Consider the following 21,295-nt stretch of genomic DNA (forward strand, 5'->3'; position numbering starts at 1 on the left):
CAACGTGTGTTGTGAAAAGCGCTATATAAATAAATTTGACTTTGACTTTTAGACTGGTCATTTCCATTATCCCATTTGACTTTACCTTTGTTTCGCTATGGGTTTTATCTGAGAGGACACAGATTGTTTAGAGTCAACCGCAGAGGCGTTTACTACAGTTTTTCTATATGCCAACAGCCGGGACACCTTCACTGTAGCATTTAACTAGTACACTTCACTGTTTAACTGGCAGAGTGATCTCGTATCACAAAATTGTTGTCTTTATTTCACCTTTATTCCTCTTACATCCACCTTCCCATACATTTGTGTCAGTAACTTTATTTACATACTTAATTTTCAAACAGTAATTATGAATAGATTATTTGCATCTAATAATACAAAAGAATAGTAGAATTTTGGTTTGATTATGTTTAAATTGAAATAATTTTCATTCATTAAACCAAAATCTCTAATTGTAAATATTTGCTGCAAATAGACTACGGTGTGACTGTGACTCTGTACTTGAGCCAGCTTCTGGAGATCTGGAGTTACATTCTAGTCCTGCTCCTGGAGATCTGGAGTTACATTCTAGTCCTGCTTCTGGAGATCTGGAGTTACATTCTAGTCCTGCTCATAAAGATCTGGAGTTACATTCTAGTCCTGCTCCTGGAGATCTGGAGTTATATTCTAACTACATTCTAACTCTGCTCCTGGAGCCCAAGAGCCTCCAGACTCCTGCTGTTGTCCACTATAGAGCATGGCTCAGGCCAGGACTCACACCAGACCTCCAGGGACTCCAACCGGGACTCCACGCGGGGCTCCAGCCGGGGCTGAAACAAGGACCCAAGCCAGGACCTAAACCAGGACTCATGACGTGACTCACGTCGGGACTCACGCAGGGCCTCATGCATGGACACAAACTCGAAGTCAGGCAGCCAGGTCGGAAGATGAAGTTCCCCAGTACCAAAGCACTCCTGTCGAAGGCAGCGGAAGCAGAACTCTGTCGAGCACCGAGGGCATGTAACGTTTGGGCAGCCTACCCCGTTGTGTGTGACCAGGGTGTTGCACTCGGGACAGGCCCTGAAGAAGGGGCAGCCCTTGGTCCTGCTGCTGGTGTCCGTGATGCGCTCATCAGACAGCAGGGCGGCACGGAGGGCGCAGTTGGCCAAACGGCAACACCCGTCGGCCTTCGCTGAATTGGGCCACTCCCTCAGACACGCCCAGCAGAAGCTGTACACAGCACGCTTTGATTTGGAACACCGACGGCACATGGCACGATGCCCGTTCAGCTTCACGGTGTCTGAGCCCAGGCAGAGTGGACACTGTGGGAGGAGGAACGTTATGGTCAGTGTCATACACTGGCAGCTTCTACCTCAACTCTGACTTTACTGACTGCTTCAGTGATGAAAAACGTTAATGTCTTAAGTGCCAGTCAGTAATTAAAAGAAAGGGATACAAGGGAAGGGTGTGATCATGTGAGACGTTCAAGTCCTGGAGCTTTTTGGCACATTTACATGACATGTCTGGCTCCCACACACCACAAATAAACACCAAATCCACCAACATGTTTTCCAATAACGTCCAGCATGTGGTCTGTGCTGCATCACTCCTTCCCCAGACTAACGTTGACAAATCAGACCCATGGGCGATTTGTTAATTAGGGCGATTGGGCGATGCACCACCAAAGGATGAATAGGAAGTTTTTTTTCTCTCACATTCTATCAAGGCATTTAACTAGTTATATCTGTTCTGGACAGTTTCTCCTGCCTCTGAATGCCATTGTCCAATCAGCGTTGAGGTGCATTCCCTGTAGTACCACCCCTTTTGGGCAATTTTAGTCTGACTGAAAATCACCCTGATTGCTCTGGTAGACTCTCATATTAATGTTTTTTTTTTTAAGTTTAGGCACTGCAATGCAATGTCTATGGGTTCCAGGAGGGCTCGCACTTACGTGCTTGCGTCAAGACATAACCTACACTGTAAAAAAAACCTACACAGGTTTTTCCCAATAAATTTTACAGTTTTTTCCTGTATTTTAAAATGACAGGGAAAGTGTATTACAATTACCAGAACAAACTGTTTATTTAAAAATGTCATGTGATTTAACAAGAAAAATCTGTATAAATTAAATACATTATAAATCTGTTTTTTAACAATTCTTAGATAATAATTTTAACTAAACAAACTGTAAAAAGAAAGTAATATTGATTAATCTTATTGAGACAAAGTAATAGAATCTTCTGGAATTAATTTTAAGGAAATATTACAAGACAACATTGCATGTTTTAATTTAAGTTTTGACATGTTAAATATGTGATTTTCATGTTATAAAAGTGAGTAAAAAGTAAAATGTTCTTGACTGTGATTTATTTTTATATTTATAACATACATAAAGAGTTAAGGCGTTCCAGATCCATCTCATTTTCAATCCACTATTAAATATGCACTGTATCTGTATCACTGTATCTACACTGTAAACCCGGATTAGGTTTTAATAAATTGTTTTAGTAATCATTAATTATTATTTCATGTTTCGTAAAAAATATTGCCATTACTAAATAAAACTAGTTATCATTATTGAGCTGAAATAGGCATTGCAATGATCATGTTAAGTAAAGATAACTGAATATGGTAAGTTTATGATTGGTAGGGGTGGGGCCTGTTTGAATCGGACCACTGCACAGTGTGCATGAAGAGTTGTTCTGGTTGTGCATATTGTTTGAAGAACCTTTCGTTATCACCCCGCTGCAGCCCAAATGTATGAGTTTTGAAATCAGTGTTTCTTCAAATGAGTATTTGCAACGTTGTCAGCTTTCAGTGCATGTAACTTATTTAGTTAACGCGTAATATATTTTTATCGGTTCATATAGCGCTAGAACATGTGTCTGGCATTCCTGTCCGATCATAGTTTAACTATAACCGTAGCGTTGAAATGTGTGTTCTGACGGTTCGGAGTTTATGGCTCATTTTAACTATTAATGTTATATATTTTTTTATATTGAAGCGTCGGTCCAATGGGGGACGGCGCTACTTCCCATGAGTCCCTGCGACTCCGGTATCGTTCACTGTTAATGTGATGTCTATGCATGTGTTGATTAATTGTGTACTTGATTATGTGCATTACTTGGTTTAAGTCCCCCTTCATCAATTTATGTAGTTGTACTGTGTGAATTATTCTATGCCATGTTTGTGTAGTGTTGTCGTGTTATTGCCGTTCTCTCATGTTTTGTGTCTAAATTAAGTCTCTTCTGCGTGATTGTGGGGTCTGGCGTGATTATGTTGTTGAGGCAGTTTGAATTAAAAAAGCCTTGTGCTGCGGTGGATCTGTTTGCTACCTTTCCTTCCTACACCACACTGCAATATTGTTATAATTGAATGTGAACTAGAGTAAAGACCACATTCAATTTTAGGAATATTTCCTGTAAAATGACAGTGTTGCATGTTAAGTGTTATAATCACCGTTTTTTTACAGTTTATGTATGTTTTTAAATTTACAGTACTTATCTGTTTTTTTACATAAACTGTAAAAAAAACGGTAATTTTCTGGAAACAGGGGCGCCAGAAAATTGCCGTTTTTTTTACAGTTTATGTATGTTTTTAAATTTACAGTACTTATCTGTTTTTTTACAGTAATTTTCTGGCGCCCCCATTTCCAGAAAATTACGGTTTTTTTACACTTTTTTTTTTACAGTGTAGGGAAAATTACGGCAGCTAGCGATCAACATGGCCAGCGTTCCTTCAACTCAGAACAACTCAATCGTTTCATTAAGAGAAGTGCCATTCTGTTATCGTAATAATCAAGATAAACTAGCAACTAAGGATTTAGGGCCACCGAGACCAAATTTCAACATCAGACAAGTGAAGGGTCTACAAAGGGAGTAAAAGAATATAACCGGGGATTTTTGCGAAACTGGTATGAATGGAAAACATGGCTAGCAGGCTGTGAAGCACCCTGTTCGGCTTTCCCTGCATTCTGTTCCATCCTTAATGCTGTTGCCCATTTATATTCTAAAATGCAACACCTAGATTAAAATGCTGTCTGAGGAATACAGAAATTATTGTTAGTGGGAAAGATTTATGTTTAAAGTTGTTTGTGAGGGCAAATTGACGTATGACAATTTTTGTTGACCACAGTAATTGTTCAGTAATTGTAGAGCTTTAACCAAGATAATATTTACAAGATATATCGGTGCACAAATACTGTACAGTCTATAATGTAAAGAGAAATATATATTTATGATTATATTTTCATTGGTTAAGTCACTGTTTTTATTTACTCACTGAAATGGTCACCTTGGATGTTATCACAACAATTCCCCCCCCCCTGAAATATTTGTCAGAGGCCACCACTGATCAGACACCTGAAATAGCTTGTGTGTGAGGTGTCTGATATCCGGGAGTCTGGCGATATTACTCGGTCTACCTTTGGAGCTGTGACAGAGACGTGTTTACTCATGATTCCAGTCCTTCCACTGTACACCTGCAGGTACAAGGCAAAGTCGGCAAGAGTAAAGAAGTGAGCGCAGAGTATCAGAGTAAATACAGACAGTGGGGTGAATTAATACAGGAAGAGTGAACAGGATAGTTTTACTTTCTGTCTCTCACAGGATTATTTAGTTGGACGTTTGTAAAAACAAAATACACACGCGGACCAGAACTGAACTCATTAAGTATACGCTTATAAAGCGACAGGAAACAATTATGACATAGTATTAAATTGAAATATCGGAAATGCTACATGAGGAAGAACTAATGAATACTAGAGTCAGTATATAAAATGTCCTTAACATAACATTACAGAGCGCACCGTACAATCACGCCAAGTGAATTGTGAGCTCGAGCTAAAACAGTGAATAGTGTCACTTACCTGCAGCCGCTTTAATTCCACTAAAGGGACAGACGGGCGGTGATGTGATGGTGTGTTTCTGCTCATACACAAGGAACCAAGATTGTATTCTGAGGAACACTGGGGAATTCCAAATCGATATAGACTTTCGCTTTCTCTTAAAAAACTAAAACACACAATGGCAGTCTCAGGTTTACAATAGCAAAACTATTGTGACTAAACTCAAACTAGTTTTGAGAATTTTCTCTGACCAGAACATTTTCCGCTCAACATTTCCAGAACATTTCGCTTTCTGTCCGAATAGAATCCAGCAGTTTACGTAAAATATTGTATTAGTTTACACTAACCGTTAGGGGTTGACTGGGCTGTTTGTGTTTGTTTTGTTCTCAATGTGTAAATACGTATAATATAGTATCTCGCAGCCACGGGAGCCACAAGAGGTAAAGTGTACTATAACAATGTTCAAAGCTGCTCTGTTTGCTATTATAGAGCGCTGCTTTGAGGTTCCACCATCCACCATCTCCCCCCCCACCACCCCCCCAACACTGCGCATGCGCGAATTCATAACGCATAGTCTGATGCTGAGTTATCGGCTTTAATCCATGTTTACAAGTAACATTTGGGTTTTGTTTATCTAGCTAAATTTAACTGTGCGATTAACTAATGTATTTTAGCAGAAGATTTAATGTACAAACCTTTGTTGGATATTTAGTTTGCTTCTTTTTCAGCCTCTGTCAATTTAGCTTGCTTGCTAGCTAGACTTAATACATCAGATCTAATTTTTATTAAGTTGCATTTAAATAATTTATGTAGGTAAATACACTACATTGCCAAAAGTCTTCGCTCACCTATCCAAATAAACGGAATCAGGTGTTCCAATCACTTCCATGGCCACAAGTGTATAAAATTAAGCACCTAGGCATGAAAACTGTTTTTACAAACATTTGTGAAAGAATGGGTCGCTCTCAGGAGCTCAGTGAATTCCAGCGTGGAACTGTGATAGGATGCCACCCATGCAACAAATCCAGTCATAAAATTTACTCGTTCCAGTCAACAGTCAGCTGTACTACAAGAAAATGAAATTGTTTGGGAACGACAGCAACTCAGTCACGAAGTGGTAGGCCACACAAACTTACCCCTTTAAACTGGCCCCTTCCCCTTCCAACATGAAGCAAGGTCCGTAAAGACATGGTTGGTAGAATCTGGTGTGGATGGACCTGACTGGCCTGCACAGAGTCCTGACCTCAACCCGATTTAACACCTTTGGGATGAATTAGAGCGGAGACTCAGAGCCAGGCCTTCTCGTCCAACATTAGTATGTGAACTCTGCTGAAATGAATTTGTATCTCTCTCACATATAAAACTTATTACATGACACAGTCTGCGTCACTGTTTTAGACTGGTCATTTCCATTATCTAATTTGGCTTCACCTTTGTTTCGCTATGGGTTTTATCTGAGAGAGGACACAGACTGTTTATAGTTAACCGCAGAGGTGTTTACTACAGTTTTTCTATATGCCAACAGCCGGAACACCTTCACTGTGGCATTTAACTAGTACACGTCACTGTTTAACTGGCAGAGTGATCTCGTATCATGACAACCATGACATATTTACCTGCAAAATTGTCTTTATTTCACCTTTATTTCTCTTACATCTGTCACGTTGAGGACCCCGGCCCCTCCCTTTTGGGCGTGTTTTTATGTTGTCTACATCTCCTAGTCTGCGTCTGTGGATCTCTGTGGGTGCGGTTGTGTCTTGTGCTGATTCGTCTCACCTGTGGCTCGGGTATAAAAAAATCCCCCCCACTTTTTACGGTTAATACCAAATATTTAAATAACGACGATCCAGGCCCCCCCCACTTTTTATTACAAAATTACGTCCATGTGGGACTTATGTGGTTTGTCTACTTAATGTGCGTTCGCGCAGTGTCCTGTGCTCGTCGTTGTCTGAGTCTACACGTTGTGAGTGTGTACTGTGTTCTCTCGTGCGCTTATTGTGCAAAATATGTATGAATAAAAGTGACGTTTGTCAGAACCAGCGGACTCGTGTCTCGTCCGTCAGCCGCCTCCCTCGTCACAACATCCATCCTCCCATACATTTGTGTCAGTGACTTTATTTACATACTTAATTTTCACACAGTAATTATGAGTAGATTTTTATTTACATCTGATTATACAAAGGTAGAGTAGAATTTTGTTTTGATTATGTTTAAAATTGAAATCATATTAATTAATTAAACCAAAATCTCTTATTGTAGATATTTGCTGCAAATAGACTACGGTGTGACCGTGACCCTGTACTTGAGCCTGCTCCTGGAAATCTAGAGTTACATTCTAATCCTGCTCCTGGAAATCTAGTTACATTCTAGTCCTGCACCTGGAGATCTGGAGTTACATTCTAGTCCTGCTCCTGGAAACCTAGAGTTATATTCTAGTCCTGCTCCTGGAGATCTGGAGTTGCATTCTAGTCCTGCTCCTGGAGATCTAGAGTTACATTCTAGTCCTGCTCCTGGAGATCTGGAGTTGCATTCTAGTCCTGCTCCTGGAAATCTAGTTACATTCTAGTCCTGCACCTGGAGATCTGGAGTTACATTCTAGTCCTGCTCCTGGAAACCTAGAGTTATATTCTAGTCCTGCTCCTGGAGATCTGGAGTTGCATTCTAGTCCTGCTCCTGGAGATCTGGAGTTGCATTCTAGTCCTGCTCCTGGAAATTTAGAGTTACATTCTAGTCCTGCTCCTGGTGATCTGGAGTTATATTCTAGTCCTGCTCCTGGAGATCTGAAGTTCTAACTACATTCTAACTACATTCTGTACAAATACAAAGAGCCCATCTCAGCTACAAACCAAGGGCCTCCAGACTCCTGGTGTTGTCCACTATAGTGCATGGCTCCTGCCAGTACTCACGCCGGGACCCAAACCAGGACTCATGCCGAGACTCAAACCAGGAGTCACGCCGATACTCAAGCCAGGACCCAAGCCGGGACCAGGACCCAAGCCGGAACCCAAACCGGGACTCACGGCGGGACTCAGGTGGGGACTCAGGTGGGGACTCAGGCGGGGACTCAGACGGGGACTCAGGCGGGGACTCAAGCTGGTCACGCACAATGGTCTGGAGATTAAGTGTCCCCATTCCAAAGCACTCCTGTCGAAGGCAGCGGAAGCAGAACTCTGTGGAGCACTGAAGGCACGTAACCATGCGGCAGCCACTCCCGTCGTGTGTGACCAGGGTGTTGCACTCGGGACAGGCCCTGAAGAAGGGGCAGCCCTTAGCTGGGCTGCTAGGGTCCCTGATACGCTCGTCAGACAGCAGGGTGGCGCGGAGGGCCTCTGCTGATTTGAGCCGCTCCCTCTGGCATGCCAAGCGGAAGAAGTACACGCCACGCTTTGATTTGGAACACTGACGGCACATGGCACGAAGCCCGTTTACCTTCACAGTGTCTGACTGCTGGCAGAGTGGACACTGTGGGAGGAGGAACGTTACGAAAATGAAAACCAAAAAGTCATTATCTCAGAAAATTTTAATATTATGTAGGACCAACTGACAAAAAAAATTTTAATTCAGAAATGTTGGTTTTTCATTGGCTGTAAGCCTTAATAATCAACTAACAGAAATAAACACTTGAAATAGATCACCCTGTTTGTCATGAATCTATATAATATATGGGTTTCACTTTTTGTATTGAATTATTGAAATAAATGAACTTTGTGATGTTATTCTGATTTATTGAGATGCACCTGTAAGTGATGTGAGGGAAGGGTGTGATCATGTGAGAAGTTCAACGTCCTGGAGCTTTTTGGCACATTTACATAACATCAGCTTTCCTAACATTACAGCAGAGACATGTCTGGCCCCCACCCACCACAAATAAACACCAAATCCACCAACATGTTTTCCAGTAACGTCCAGTATGTGGTCTGTGCTGTATCACTCCTTTCCCAGACTGACGTTGACAAATCAGACCCCTGAAATAGGTTGTGTGTGAGGTGTCTGATATCCGGGAGTCTGGCGATATTACTCTGCCTACCTTTGGAGCTGTGACAGAGACGTGTTGACTCATGATTCCAGTCCTTCCACAGTACACCTGCAGGTACAAGGCAAAGTCAGTAAGAGTAAAGGAGTGAGCGCAGAGTATCAGAGTAAATACAGACAGAGCGGGGTGAAGTAATACAGGAAGAGTGAACAGGATGGTTTTACTTTCTGTCTCACAGGATTATTTAGTTGGATGTTTGTAAAAACATTAAATACATACGCGGACCTTAGAACTGAACTCATTAAGTATAATATGCTTAGAAAACTACAAGCAACAATTATGACAGTATTAAATTGAAATATCAGAAATGCTACATGAGGAAGAACTAAAATGAATACTAGAGTCAGTATATAAAATGTTCTTAATATAAGGTAGATTACAGAGCGCACCGTACAATAACGCCAAATGAATTGCGAGCTCGAGCTAAAACAGTGAACGCCAGTACCTGCAGCTGCTTTAATTCCGTGAAAGGGACAGACAGGCGACCTGTGTCCGTTCTCTTAGTGATGTGACGGTGTGTTTCTGCTCACACACATAAAAACCAGAGTGTTAAGGGGAACACTGGGGATTTCCGCTTTCTCTTTAAAAAACAAACACACAATGGCATTCTCAGGTTTACAATAATAAACTCAAACTGGTTTTGAGGATTTGCTCTGACCAGAACCAGAACCTCAACATTTCCAGAACATTTCATAATCCAACAGATTATGTAAAGTATTGTATATTAGTTTACACTAACCGTTAGTGGTTGACTGGGCTCTTTGTGTTTGTTTTGTTCTTAATTTGTGAATACGTACAATATCTCGCAGCCACGGGAGCCACAAGAGGTAAAGTGTACTATAACAATGTTCAAAGCTGCTCTGTTTGATATTATAGAGCTCTGCTTTGAGGTTCCACCATCTTGTAGTGTTGTCCAAAAACTGCACGATTTCCAGTATACCAACCTCCCAATGCACCACAGTTCGCCATGTACACAACAGGTGTTACAGATGTTAAGTCAATTCAGTTTTTCGCACTTCTCTTTGTTTTGCTGGTTTTGTTTTTGTCTTTGTGTCTTGATGGTTGTGGTGGTCGATGGTTCACATTCCCTCAGCCATTTATCCACCCGATAAAAGATTATAGGTTATTTACTTCCGCATTTAAAACCATTTTTAGCAAAAACTTGTATATTGGTTAATGAATGATAAGCATTTGATGTGTGTTTATTAAGGTTTTAGACTGAACGTATATGAGGCTATTTTAAACTAATTTTAAATTAGACTGTATTCACACATTTGAAGCATAATCCACCTTTATTTCTCTCACATCCACCCTCCCACACATTTGTGTCAGTGACTTTATTTACAAGCTTTATTTTCACACAGGAATTATATACAGACTTTTATTCACATCTGATTATACAAAAGTGGAGTACAATTTTGTTTTGATTATGTTTAAAATTGATGTCATATTCATTAATTAAACAAAAATCTCTTATTGTAGATATTTGCTGCAGATAGACTACGGTGTGAGCCTGCTCCTGGAGATCTGGAGTTACATTCTAGTCCTGCTCCTGGAGATCTGGAGTTACATTCTAGTCCTGCTCCTGGAGATCTGGAGTTACATTCTAGTCCCGCTCCTGGAGATCTGGAGTTACATTCTTAACTACATTCTAACTCTGCTCCTGGAGCCTAAGAGCCTCCAGACTCCTGCTGTTGTCCACTATAGTGCATGGCTCAGGCAAGGACTCACGCCAGACCTCCAGGGGCTCCAGCCGGGGCTCCAACCGGGGCTCCACCCGGGGCTGAAACCAGGACTCAAGCCAGGACCCAAGCCGGGTCACACGCTGGGACTCAAGCTGGGACTGAAGCTGGAGTTCCCGCAATATTGTCTGGAAATCACGTGCCCTCATGCCATAACACACCCGTCGAAGGCAGCGGAAGCAGAAGCCTTTGCGACACTGAGGGCATCTAACGTTGGGGCAGCCTACCCCGTTGTGTGTGACCAGGGTGTTGCACTCGGGACAGGCCCTGAAGAAGGGGCAGCCCTTGGCTGAGCTGTGGGGTTCCGTGATGCACTCGTCAGACAGCAGGGCGGCACGGAGGGCGCAGCGGTCTAAATTACAGGAGGCCTCTGCCTCTGCCTTTTTGGGCCACTCCCTCTGACACGCCCAGCAGAAGCTGTACACTCTACGCCTTGATTTGGAACACTGACGGCACATGGCACGAAGCCCGTTCAGCTTCACGGTGTCTGAGCCCAGGCAGAGTGGACACTGTGGGAGGAGGAACGTTATGGTCAGTGTCATACACTGGCAGCTTCTACATCAACTCTGACTTGGCTTGTGTGTGAGGTGTCTGATATCCGGGAGTCTGGCGATATTACTCGGTCTACCTTTGGAGCTGTGACAGAGACGTGTTGACTCATGATTCCAGTCCTACCACAGTACACCTGCAGGTACAAGTCAAAGTCAGCAAGAGTAAAGGAGTGAGCGCAGAGTATCAGAGTAAATACAGAAAGAGCGGGGTGAATTAATACAGGAAGAGTGAACAGGATAGTTTTACTTTCTGTCTCTCACAGAATTAGTTAGTTGGACGTTTTAAAAACATTTAATACACATGCGGACCTTAAAACTGAAATCATAAAGTATAATACGCTTAGAAAACTACAGGCAACAATTATGACATAGTATTAAATTGAAATAAATTGACATGCTACATGAGGAAGAACTATTGAATACTAGAGTTAGAATATTAAAAATGTTTTTAACATAAGCTACAGAGGAGAGCGCACCGTGCAATCACGCCAAGTGAATTGTGAGCTCGAGTTAAAACATTGAACGCCAGTACCTGCAGCCGTTTTAATTCCGCCAAAGGGACAGACGGGCGACCTGTGTCCGTTCTTTCGGGGATGTGATGGTGTGTTTCTGCTCGCACACAATAAAAACAGTGATGTGTGATATGGGGAACTCTGGGGAATTCCAAATCGAGACTACACACTTTCGCTTTCTCTCTGGGCCGTTTTGTTTGTTTTGTCATTCATCTGTGATGTAAAGGGGACGGATTTAACCAGCCAGTGTAACATAACGTAAAAGTAACAAAAAAAAGCGCAACTACAAAACAACTAATTATCCAACTAATGTTTAATTAATGATTAAATCCTAAAATGCAGCTAAAAATGCACTCTAAGCTTTACAGTAGGCCTACAGTTAATCGTAAGCAGTTTTACACGCAAAGTTAAATGTAGCTAGAAAAACAAAACCAAAATGTTATAACTTGCATATGTCTAGCAAACGTGATAACACAACAGCAGATTAATGCGTAAGTATTGGAGGAACAGGGAGAACTGAATTGAGCGGAGCACCTGTGCAGGTGTTAAGAGCTCACCCGAAATGTACCGCAGTGATTGGGTTAAAGATGCGCGCGCATCTTCGATACGATAGCGACGTCTTCACCTTCACCAGGTCGCAGGTTACCCGAACATGCTGTGATTTATCGAAGCTATTTCTGTGATCACATGGGTGGATTCTTACTGTGATTTAATATGAGCTCTATTTCACAGCTTTCACAGGTCAATGCGTTTATATTAAAAGTGTTTTACTAGTACGTAGACAGTGTCTACTGACCCAAATGATTACCTCAAGGAGGAGGAAGACATGGCGAGATTATTCCGCATACTGTTGTCACACTTGTTAAAACTGACACTTGTGTAACGCACCGGGCCTCCATGGCCAAAATCTTCAAAGTGTTAAGATCATTTTGAATATGAGCGAGCGTGACCTGAGTGTTCACGCCACCATTTAAAGATAATATTTGTTTTATTGTGCTTTTGGGAAACCCAGTCTAGACGGTTTCAGTGAGTGGTGTGATCACATTAAATTACATTACTTGTGAATTAAACACGCACACGTAGTATGCGAAATCGTTCACTATCTTGAATTGTGTTCCCCATAATAGTATTCTATCTACTGACACAGACTTTCGTATGTGGAGAATGGTGAACAGTGGACAATTTCAAATACACCCTATTTACTGTAACCAGAGCCGGCCCTGACCAATGTGGTGCCCTAGGCGAGATTTTGGTTGGTGCCCCCTGCATCATCAATCATCGGGTTGATTGTGTCACTATTAAAGAAACAAATAAAAAGCAAATGACTTAAATATTACCATATAACAAGCAATAAATATAAAGGTGTTGCACAAAAAATATTTTAAAACTATTTTACATAACGCAGTGCAGAGAACAACTTTTAAATATTAATAATAAATTAAAAAAATAAATTAAAAACAACAACTACCACCAGTGCAAATCAGGGCAATTTGCCTACTGCAACATTATTATTTCAAAAGTGCATCCGCAATATTAGTATATATTTATTTTAAGCTAAGCTAATCATAGCACCTACTAGGATTGGGCAGTATGATGACAGTGGCGGTTTTCACTAAGATCATACAGAGGGGAAAAAGCCACAATGACGATTGAGTGTTAGTTGTGAGTCAAGCGAGCTGGTTTCAAAGAAAAACACAACAGCTACAGATTGGCAACATTTTGGATTTGTTTCAAATAAAAATGAGAGACAATAGGCCCTTTTCACACTTCCGCATTTTTTCTTCCGGAAGCTCTCGTTGCAGGGTAAAGTTACTTCCGTTACACATTAAACAATGGCAGAGTCCAATAACAAGAGCTTTTGCAGTGCACCAGGCTGCTCGATCTCGAAGCAAAAACAGTCGTATCTCAGTTTCTACGGTTTTCCGGCTGACGACGAGCAGAAAAGAAAATGGGTTTGTGCAATTAGGAGGGATGAAGGGGAAAACTTTGTGATACGGAGCATCTTTGTGTGTAGCCAGCATTTCACTGCTGCAGACGGCTAAAGCTCGCGGCTAAAAGTTGGTGCTGTTCCCTGTTACTGTCCCCGGTACTGTTACTGTCCCCGGTACTGTTACTGTTCCCAGTACTGTTACTGTTCCCAGCCGGTTTCAGTGGAACAGTTGCTGTCCGCGTTTGAAAGATCAAGCTCTCGGCTGGGAGTACACGTACGTCCGCTAGCATCTAGCTGTTACCCGCTAGCTTCTAGCTCCGGTTCGCTAGCTTCTAGCTCCAGTTCGATAGCATCTAGCCCCGGTCCGATAGCTTCTAGCCCCGATCCGATAGCTTCTAGCCGTGATCCGATAGCTTCTAGCCGTGATCCGATAGCTTCTAGCCGTGATCCGATAGCTTCTAGCCCCGATCCGATAGCTTCTAGCCCCGATCCGATAGCTTCTAGCCCCGGTTCGCTAGCTTCTAGCCCCGATCCGATAGCTTCTAGCCGTGATCCGATAGCTTCTAGCTCCGATCCGATAGCTTCTAGCCGTGATCCGATAGCTTCTAGCTCCGATCCGATAGCTTCTAGCCCCGATCCGATAGCTTCTAGCCGTGATCCGATAGCTTCTAGCCGTGATCCGATAGCTTCTAGCCGTGATCCGATAGCATCTAGCTAGAAAAGAGCAAGCTCTCGGCTGGCAGTACACCACGAACATCTACTAGTCGAGAGTTTGCTCTTTCAAATGCGGACAGCAACTGTTCCACTGAAACGGCTCTGAAACTAGTTGTGATCCGCTAGCATCCAGCTCTGCTCGGTAGCATCCAGCTCTGACCATCACTTTGCTGTCGACTATATTGGACACTGAATAAACAATAACACGTAATAACTTGGTGTGTGTCATGAACTTTATTGATACTGATGTAAACCAAACAATCAATAGCTGACGTCCCTTGGCTTGCTAAAGCTGGGCGTACACTGTACGATATTTTAAATCATGTACTCAGCTCCAGCTCAAACTACGACTAAATCGCAGGGAGAGTCAGCTCGTGGAGCTGCTTCAACAGTGATACTCTCACGAGGAGCGATTTGAATTTCAAACATGTTTGATATTCTTGCGACGCTGCGATTTCTGATCGGGAGTTGGTCGTGAGGTGTGAATCGCTCCTCGTTTACCTGTGTAAACTATACGATACACGACACGCGATTGAGCCGAAACTCAGCCCGATCGCAAAAATAGTCGCACGAGTGAAAAATCGGCTGAAAATGGGCCAAAAATCGCACAGCTTAACCTAGCTAGATATTGTTAACTAAAGCTGTCAGTATAATATGTAATATTATAATATATAACATAATAATATAGACTGTTTTACCACTCCGTAGGATGACTAATGGAACCAGCTATACCTTAAATAATAGTTAGTTACCTAGCTAGTGCTAGCTGGTGTTAGCTTACCCTGGTATAAGTGAATAAATTATTCTACAAACAATTTGTAGCCTCTATTTAACTTGGAACCGTTTGTTGTTGAATGTTCTCCAACGATACTGGAAACGTATTTAAAATTCAGTCTCGGCAGCGACGACAGGGATGAAGTAAACACACGCTCCATGCTGAGGTGAATTGACAACAACTATCTTCTGCGAGTACCGGAACTTGTTTTACCCGGCGGTGACGTATTTCCGTTTTGTTGTGAAAAGGGCCTATTGGAGCACGCCCCCACGATTCTAATTCGATAATATGATTGGTTGATAAAACTGCCAATCTATAATAAAAGCTCTCCAAGTAAAAGGGCCTTTCTCTTTTACCTAGAAACAACGGTGTGAAATATTCTGATTTGTTGATTTTTTATTTCACCACTGAGGTTTTTTTCAAGCACAAGTACGAAAAGTGGATTTGAAAGCCGATTTATAGGAAAAATACAAATTATTGGTGAAGCGTTATTAACATATATTACATATAGATAAAGCATCTTTTTAAGGATGCTTCGCCAATGGTATAGTGTTAATTCACCACATATTACCATTATATTACCTGTTTTTTGCCGCCTTTCTTCCTCCACGTTTCTCATTTTTCTACCCTGGGCACCAGAGGACTTCTGCCTTTTTGACGTCTTTACAGGGAGACGTCACTCACTCTGTGGTGTACAGAGAAACAGTAACGAGGTGCGCAGAGCGCGCGGGGGAGGGAGGGCGGGTTGGCCAGGTTGGCGCGCGGGTGATAGGTGTCGTGTGTTGTTATTATAAGAATTATTAATTTGACTAATATTATTAAACAATGAAATTATGATTATGTGGACTTTGCTTGTTTTCACATTTATTAATTGTTCATTTGTTAAAAAAAAAAAAAAAAAAAAAAAAAAAAAAACCGCATGCACGCGAGCGCCCCCCTGGACAGCCGGCGCCCCTAGCATTTGCCTATATCGCCTAATGGAAGGGCCGGCCCTGACTGTAACCTGCGTTTATATGAAAGATTAAGAAATTAGCTGTTGTTGCCCCCTAGTGTTCAAATGGGTGTACTGAGAGGATTTTCGTAATAAGTAAATCTTGCTCTAGTACAAATTCTAGGATTCACTGCAGTGCACAATGTAATAATATTGATTTATGGCATAGTTTGGATAGTATAGGTTAACCGTTTCTGGCCTACAAACCAGATTCGTTTCTATGAAACAGCACATTCAAAGAAGTGTGAGTTTATTGAATTCATAAACTGATAAACCATAATGCATGCATAAGTTTATTGAATTCAATCATTCTACTGATAAACATATATGCATACATAACCATACATTGTGTCAGTTCTTCGCATTGACGAAATGCACAAAATTATTGCACATAATTTTGGCAATTACCCGTTTCTTTCCTAACTGTAGTTACGGCAGGCTTTAAACAGGCGTTAAGCATCGACATGTATAATGTCTGATGTAATGTATAATATAAAATGTTCAATGGCGGGTAGGCACTGAAATGAAAATGAAAACGAATGATAACAATATATGCATCTGTCATAGTGTATGATTGAACTCTCTGTACTAAGCAGGCATGAAAATGGGTCAGGGGTTAAAAAGGTGAGAAGACCGGGGGGCGGGGCATGTGACGTCATGGGGATACGGCGACGGGGCGTTGACATGTGACGTCATGGGTATACTGCGACGGGGGGGGGGGGGGGGGGGTTGGGGGTGGCTGCTGGTGTACGGATACAGCGACAGGTGAGAGAAGGGTAATGCTGCAGCCCGGAGCCCCGGTGGGCGTGGGTAAAGGGCGTATCATGTGTCAATCATTTTCGAATGCAGCCAATCAGATACTAGACTTTCGTTGTCAATCAATTTTTATTAAGCCAATTATCAGCCAGAGTTAGCTGTCAATCATTTTTTAATGCAGCCAATCATCTTAACAGATCTGCCAAATGAAGGTGGAAACTGCACGGAGAAGCTCTTTAAACAGAAGTATATGCCGCTCTTACACAAAAGTAGCTGAATAAAAACATTAGAAGAGCCATGACTTTAGACATTTTTAAATAAAAGTTTAAAATACTTCTCACTTATTTTTCTGGAACGGCACTTTAATGTTTTTTTCCCTTTATTGCACGTATTGCATCATTTACATCATACATATATGCAGAGCCGGAGTGGCTAATCGGGAGATTCGGGAGGATTCCCGATGGGCCGGTTCATGTCAGGGCCGATTGGGAGGGAAAAATAATTTTGGGCCGGATTTGGACATGAAACTCCCGGGCTGAAAAAGTGTCCCACTCCGGCCCTGCATATATGTGGCGAGTGTAAATTGTTAGCGGAGGGGAGGTGTAAATGGACACAAATTAAGTATTATATCGCGATCGATCGCAAAGTATAAACGCCTCCGCCGAGCAGAGTGTTGAGGAGCGATTTCGACTGGAGGATCGTGCTCTATTTTTTATTATTAATTTTTAACTGATGCTGGTCCAGCGTGTCGCGTGCCACTGATTATGCCTCGGCGCAGGGCCGGAGTGGGACACTTTTTCAGCCCGGGAGTTTCATGCCCAAATCCGGCCCAAAATTATTTTTCCCTCCCAATCGGCCCAAACTAGAGACTGACATGAGTCGGCCCATCGGGAATCCTCCCGAATCTCCCGATTAGCCACTCCGGCTCTGCCTCGGCGTGCCAACGGTGGCCCGCGTGCCATAGGTTGCCGACCCCTGCTGTAGAGCCTTTGAATATTAAAACCATTGTCGAAATTAAGCTCAGATGTGACCAGTAATGTAGCGCAAGTAAAAGAAGAACACGATCACACAGTCTCATTGAAAATGTAGGAGTTAATGAATAAAGTGCACCAACGCAAAACCCGTGACATAATCCAAATAAAGTTTGAAGACCAGTATTGTTTTGATATAATCAGGCATTGCTTTTAATCCTCATAATTATGGAGAGCTATAAAAGTTTATTCAAAGGTTATAATTAATTGGTAAATGGTCTGTAGATATTGCAAATGTACACTGTATAATAACTACATTAAGCATGGCAGTTAATATTTAGCACACTTCACCAGCGCGAGCTTTTTAAAATTTTTGTGAACTGGATGCAGGCATGAAAATCTGTCACCTTGCGGCGAAATTCGCCGTTTTGAAGTTTTCATATTTTGCGGTAAAACAAACTCTTATGAAAAATAGGTAGATAGTAAAATAAGAAACAAGATTTTTTTGTAGTTCTAAATGATGAATCCTGGTATTTTTACACTCATTTTTGCCGCTGATGTTATTTATTGGTTCATTAAGATGTAATGGTTTTGACTGAGCCATCTGGAATGGCGAAAGCGGCTCGCGTTTACGGATCTGGCTCCATATATTGACAAGACAGGTCAATATTTTTCAGCGCGACATTACCGTGAGAGAAGTCAACAGGGAAGAGCGTGTTTAAAGCTAGCCTTTAAATTATTTTTAATTTAATCGCTGCTGTAGCTTCTGTCACCGTTTTGCTACATTCACAATAGTAGCGACTAGTTACTCGCTCCTCCTGGATCATTCGCTAGCGTCCCCGCGGGTCTAAAGTGAGAAGGAAACTAATCCGCACTCTGCGTTTCAATGGACTACTCTTCTTACTCCCACCCCTCCAAGTTAAAATCTTTTTGTTTTTATCTCTGAGTCGGACAGTGTCTGAATGTCATGTCTGACATGTATTATGTTTAGTATCTCTATGTTCAATGGTTCAATGAATATTGTTCACTTCTTAATAAAATATGGACAGCACAAGATGCATGTGATGTGTGTTTGTGTGTGGTACCTGCAGAACACTGAAAAACTGTGAGTGAACAAAGCTGGTTGTATATAGGGTGGCCACTTTTCAGTATTGCTTTAATTTTGGTATTTTTTACTATTATGGATTTTACTATATTTGGCATCACCTCTCGTACACCAGCTGCCCCCCACCCCCCGTCCGTCGCCATACCAGATATTGCAAATACTCATATTTCTTCCACACATCAATGTTCTCTCCATCCAGTTCACTAAAATTTTTAAAAGCTCGTGCTGGTGAGCATGCTTAATGTAGTTATTATACAGTGTACATTTGCAATATCTACAGACCATTTACCAATTAATTATAACCTTTGAATAAACTTTTATGGTAAAACTTAGTTTACATGCTACTGTGAAACAGAACCACCGCGTTCCGCCATGTTTGAAAACGCTGGGAAGCTGGTGGGGTGGGCGTGGCTTGGTCCCAGAGGCGGTCTCAGAGCTCTGTGTCAGTCCGGAATCAGTGACCAATGGAGATTGCAGAGGAACGCCTTCATCTAAGACCCTCCCACACGTGAAATGTGTTCCAAAAGTCAGAAGCAAAAAACGAAGCAGAAGCAAAGAGAGATTCCAGAAGCAAAAGACCTTACTGGGAAAATCCAAAAAAACAAAAACAATGGAACCAAAAACGTGTCAAAATGCAAACGAAAATAAGTTTCAAACAACCAATTATATTAAAAAAATATACTTTTGATATATATTTTTCTGTTTTGCATTCATAACATATACTTTCTGCTCTTGGATTTACTTTTGCTTTTGTGGAACTATTGAAACAAAAATCACACCATAACAGTGCTTTTACACGGGGAACACGGGGAACGGGTTTAACCAGAGCCCTGTGAAAAATGGTTCCCCCCTTGTAAATGACAGTAAGTACAGTTAATCACAAGCAGTTTTACACGCAAAGTTAAATGTAGCTAGAGAAACAAAACCAAAATGTTATAACTTGCATATGTCTAGCAAAGGTGATAACACAACAGCAGATTAATGCGTAATGATTTCGCGCATGCGCATGTGCAGTATTGGAGGAACAGGGGGGACTAAATTGAGCGGAGCATCTGTTCAGGTGTTAAGCACACATGTTCCGAAATGTACCGCAGTGATTGGGTTAAAGATGCGCGCGCACCTTCGATACGATAGCGACGTCTTCACCTTCACCAGGTCGCAGGTTACCCGAACATGCTGTGATTTATCGAAGCTCTTTCTGTGATCACATGAGTGGATTTTTATTGTGATTTTGTATGAGCTCTATTTCACAGCTTTCACAGGTCAATGCGTTTATATTAAAAGTGTTTTACTAGTACGTAGACAGTGTCTACTGACCCAAATGATTACCTCAAGGAGGAGGAAGACATGGCGAGATTATTCCGCATACTGTTGTCACACTTGTTAAAACTGACACTTGTGTAACGCACCGGGCAACGTTGGCCAAAATCTTCAAAGTGTTAAGATCATTTTGAATATGAGCGAGCGTGAGCTGAGTATTCACATTACCATTTAAAGATAATATTTGTTTTATTGTGCTTTTGGAAACCTAGTCTAGACGGTTCCAGTGAGTGGTGTGATCACATTAAGTTACATTACTTGTGAATTAAACACGCACACGTAGTTCACTATCTTGAATTGTGTTCCCCATAATAATACTATATTTACTGACACAGACTTTTGTATGTGGAGAATGGTGAACAGTGGACAGTTTCAAATACAGTCTATTTATTGTAACCCGCGTTTGTAGGAAAGATTAAGAAATTAGCTGTTGTTGCCCCCTAGTGTTCAAATTGGTGTACTGAGAAGATTTTCGTAATAAGTAAATCTTGCTTTAGTACAACTTCTATTCTAGGATTTACTGCACAATGTAGGCTAATTGTAATAATATCGGTTTATGGCATAGTTTGGATAGTATAGGTTAACCGTTTCTGGCCTACAAACCAGATTCATTTCTGTGAAACAGCACATTCATTGTGTGTGTGTGTGTGTGTGTTCTAACTGCACAGGGGTGGGTTTCCCGAAACGTTCGTAGCGCTAAGTACTTCGTAACCTCGTATGAAACGTATGAGGTTAAGAAGTACTTAGCGCTAAGAACGTTTCGGGAAACTCACCCCAGATGGGTAAAAAGCGGAGGACAAATTTCGATTGCGGTGAAAAATCACAATTGACAAAAATACGGCACACACAAAGAAGTGTGAGTTTATTGAATTCATAAATTGATAAACCATAATGCATACATAAGTTATTCTACTGAGAAACATATATGCATACATAACCATACATTGTGTCAGTTCTTCGCATTGACGAAATGCACAAAATTATTGCACATAATTTTGGCAATTATCCGTTTCTTTTCTAACTGTAGTTACAGCAGACAGGCGTTAAGCATCGACATGTATAATGTCTAA

The 21,295-nt window shown here is 41.6% G+C and overlaps 2 protein-coding genes across 6 annotated transcripts; both read right to left on the minus strand.

Annotated features, from left to right (window-relative positions):
* Window positions 1–508: 508 nt before the first annotated feature.
* On the minus strand, window positions 509–4,912 carry LOC143518424 (uncharacterized). Its single transcript, XM_077010904.1, has 3 exons — window positions 4,847–4,912; window positions 4,403–4,459; window positions 509–1,301 (listed from the first exon to the last, which is right to left on the minus strand). The coding sequence occupies exons 1-3, from the start codon at window positions 4,910–4,912 to the stop codon at window positions 678–680; spliced, it is 747 nt and encodes a 248-aa protein (XP_076867019.1). The 3' UTR covers window positions 509–677.
* LOC143518419 (uncharacterized) lies at window positions 4,853–11,887 on the minus strand. Of its 5 annotated transcripts, XR_013132166.1 has the most exons (5): window positions 11,684–11,887; window positions 8,853–8,909; window positions 6,442–8,287; window positions 5,962–6,086; window positions 4,853–4,991 (listed from the first exon to the last, which is right to left on the minus strand). XR_013132166.1 is itself a non-coding variant. In XM_077010899.1 (3 exons), the coding sequence occupies exons 1-3, from the start codon at window positions 11,870–11,872 to the stop codon at window positions 7,664–7,666; spliced, it is 870 nt and encodes a 289-aa protein (XP_076867014.1). In that variant the 5' UTR covers window positions 11,873–11,887; the 3' UTR covers window positions 5,493–7,663. The 5 variants fall into 5 exon arrangements, 2 of the variants coding, with proteins under 2 accessions (XP_076867014.1, XP_076867015.1); XR_013132165.1 differs by having other exon boundaries at window positions 5,962–8,287; XR_013132167.1 differs by lacking the exon at window positions 11,684–11,887 and adding an exon at window positions 9,304–9,414 and having other exon boundaries at window positions 5,962–8,287.
* Between the last annotated feature and the right edge of the window lie 9,408 nt (window positions 11,888–21,295).

Source organism: Brachyhypopomus gauderio, chromosome 7, assembly GCF_052324685.1.
Source record: "Brachyhypopomus gauderio isolate BG-103 chromosome 7, BGAUD_0.2, whole genome shotgun sequence".
Classification (NCBI taxonomy): domain Eukaryota; kingdom Metazoa; phylum Chordata; class Actinopteri; order Gymnotiformes; family Hypopomidae; genus Brachyhypopomus; species Brachyhypopomus gauderio.

Coding starts and splice junctions, on each gene's coding strand:
- LOC143518424 (XM_077010904.1), bottom strand. CDS start 4,912: ATGAGCAGAAACACACCATCACATCACCGCCCGTCTGTCCCTTTAGTG. Junction 4,460..4,846: donor TGGAATTAAAGCGGCTGCAG/GTAAGTGACACT, acceptor TTGTACCTGCAG/GTGTACAGTGGAAGGACTGG. Junction 1,302..4,402: donor TCTCTGTCACAGCTCCAAAG/GTAGACCGAGTA, acceptor CTCCTCCCACAG/TGTCCACTCTGCCTGGGCTC.
- LOC143518419 (XM_077010899.1), bottom strand. CDS start 11,872: ATGACAAAACAAACAAAACGGCCCAGAGAGAAAGCGAAAGTGTGTAGT. Junction 8,910..11,683: donor CGGAATTAAAACGGCTGCAG/GTACTGGCGTTC, acceptor TTGTACCTGCAG/GTGTACTGTGGAAGGACTGG. Junction 8,288..8,852: donor TCTCTGTCACAGCTCCAAAG/GTAGGCAGAGTA, acceptor CTCCTCCCACAG/TGTCCACTCTGCCAGCAGTC.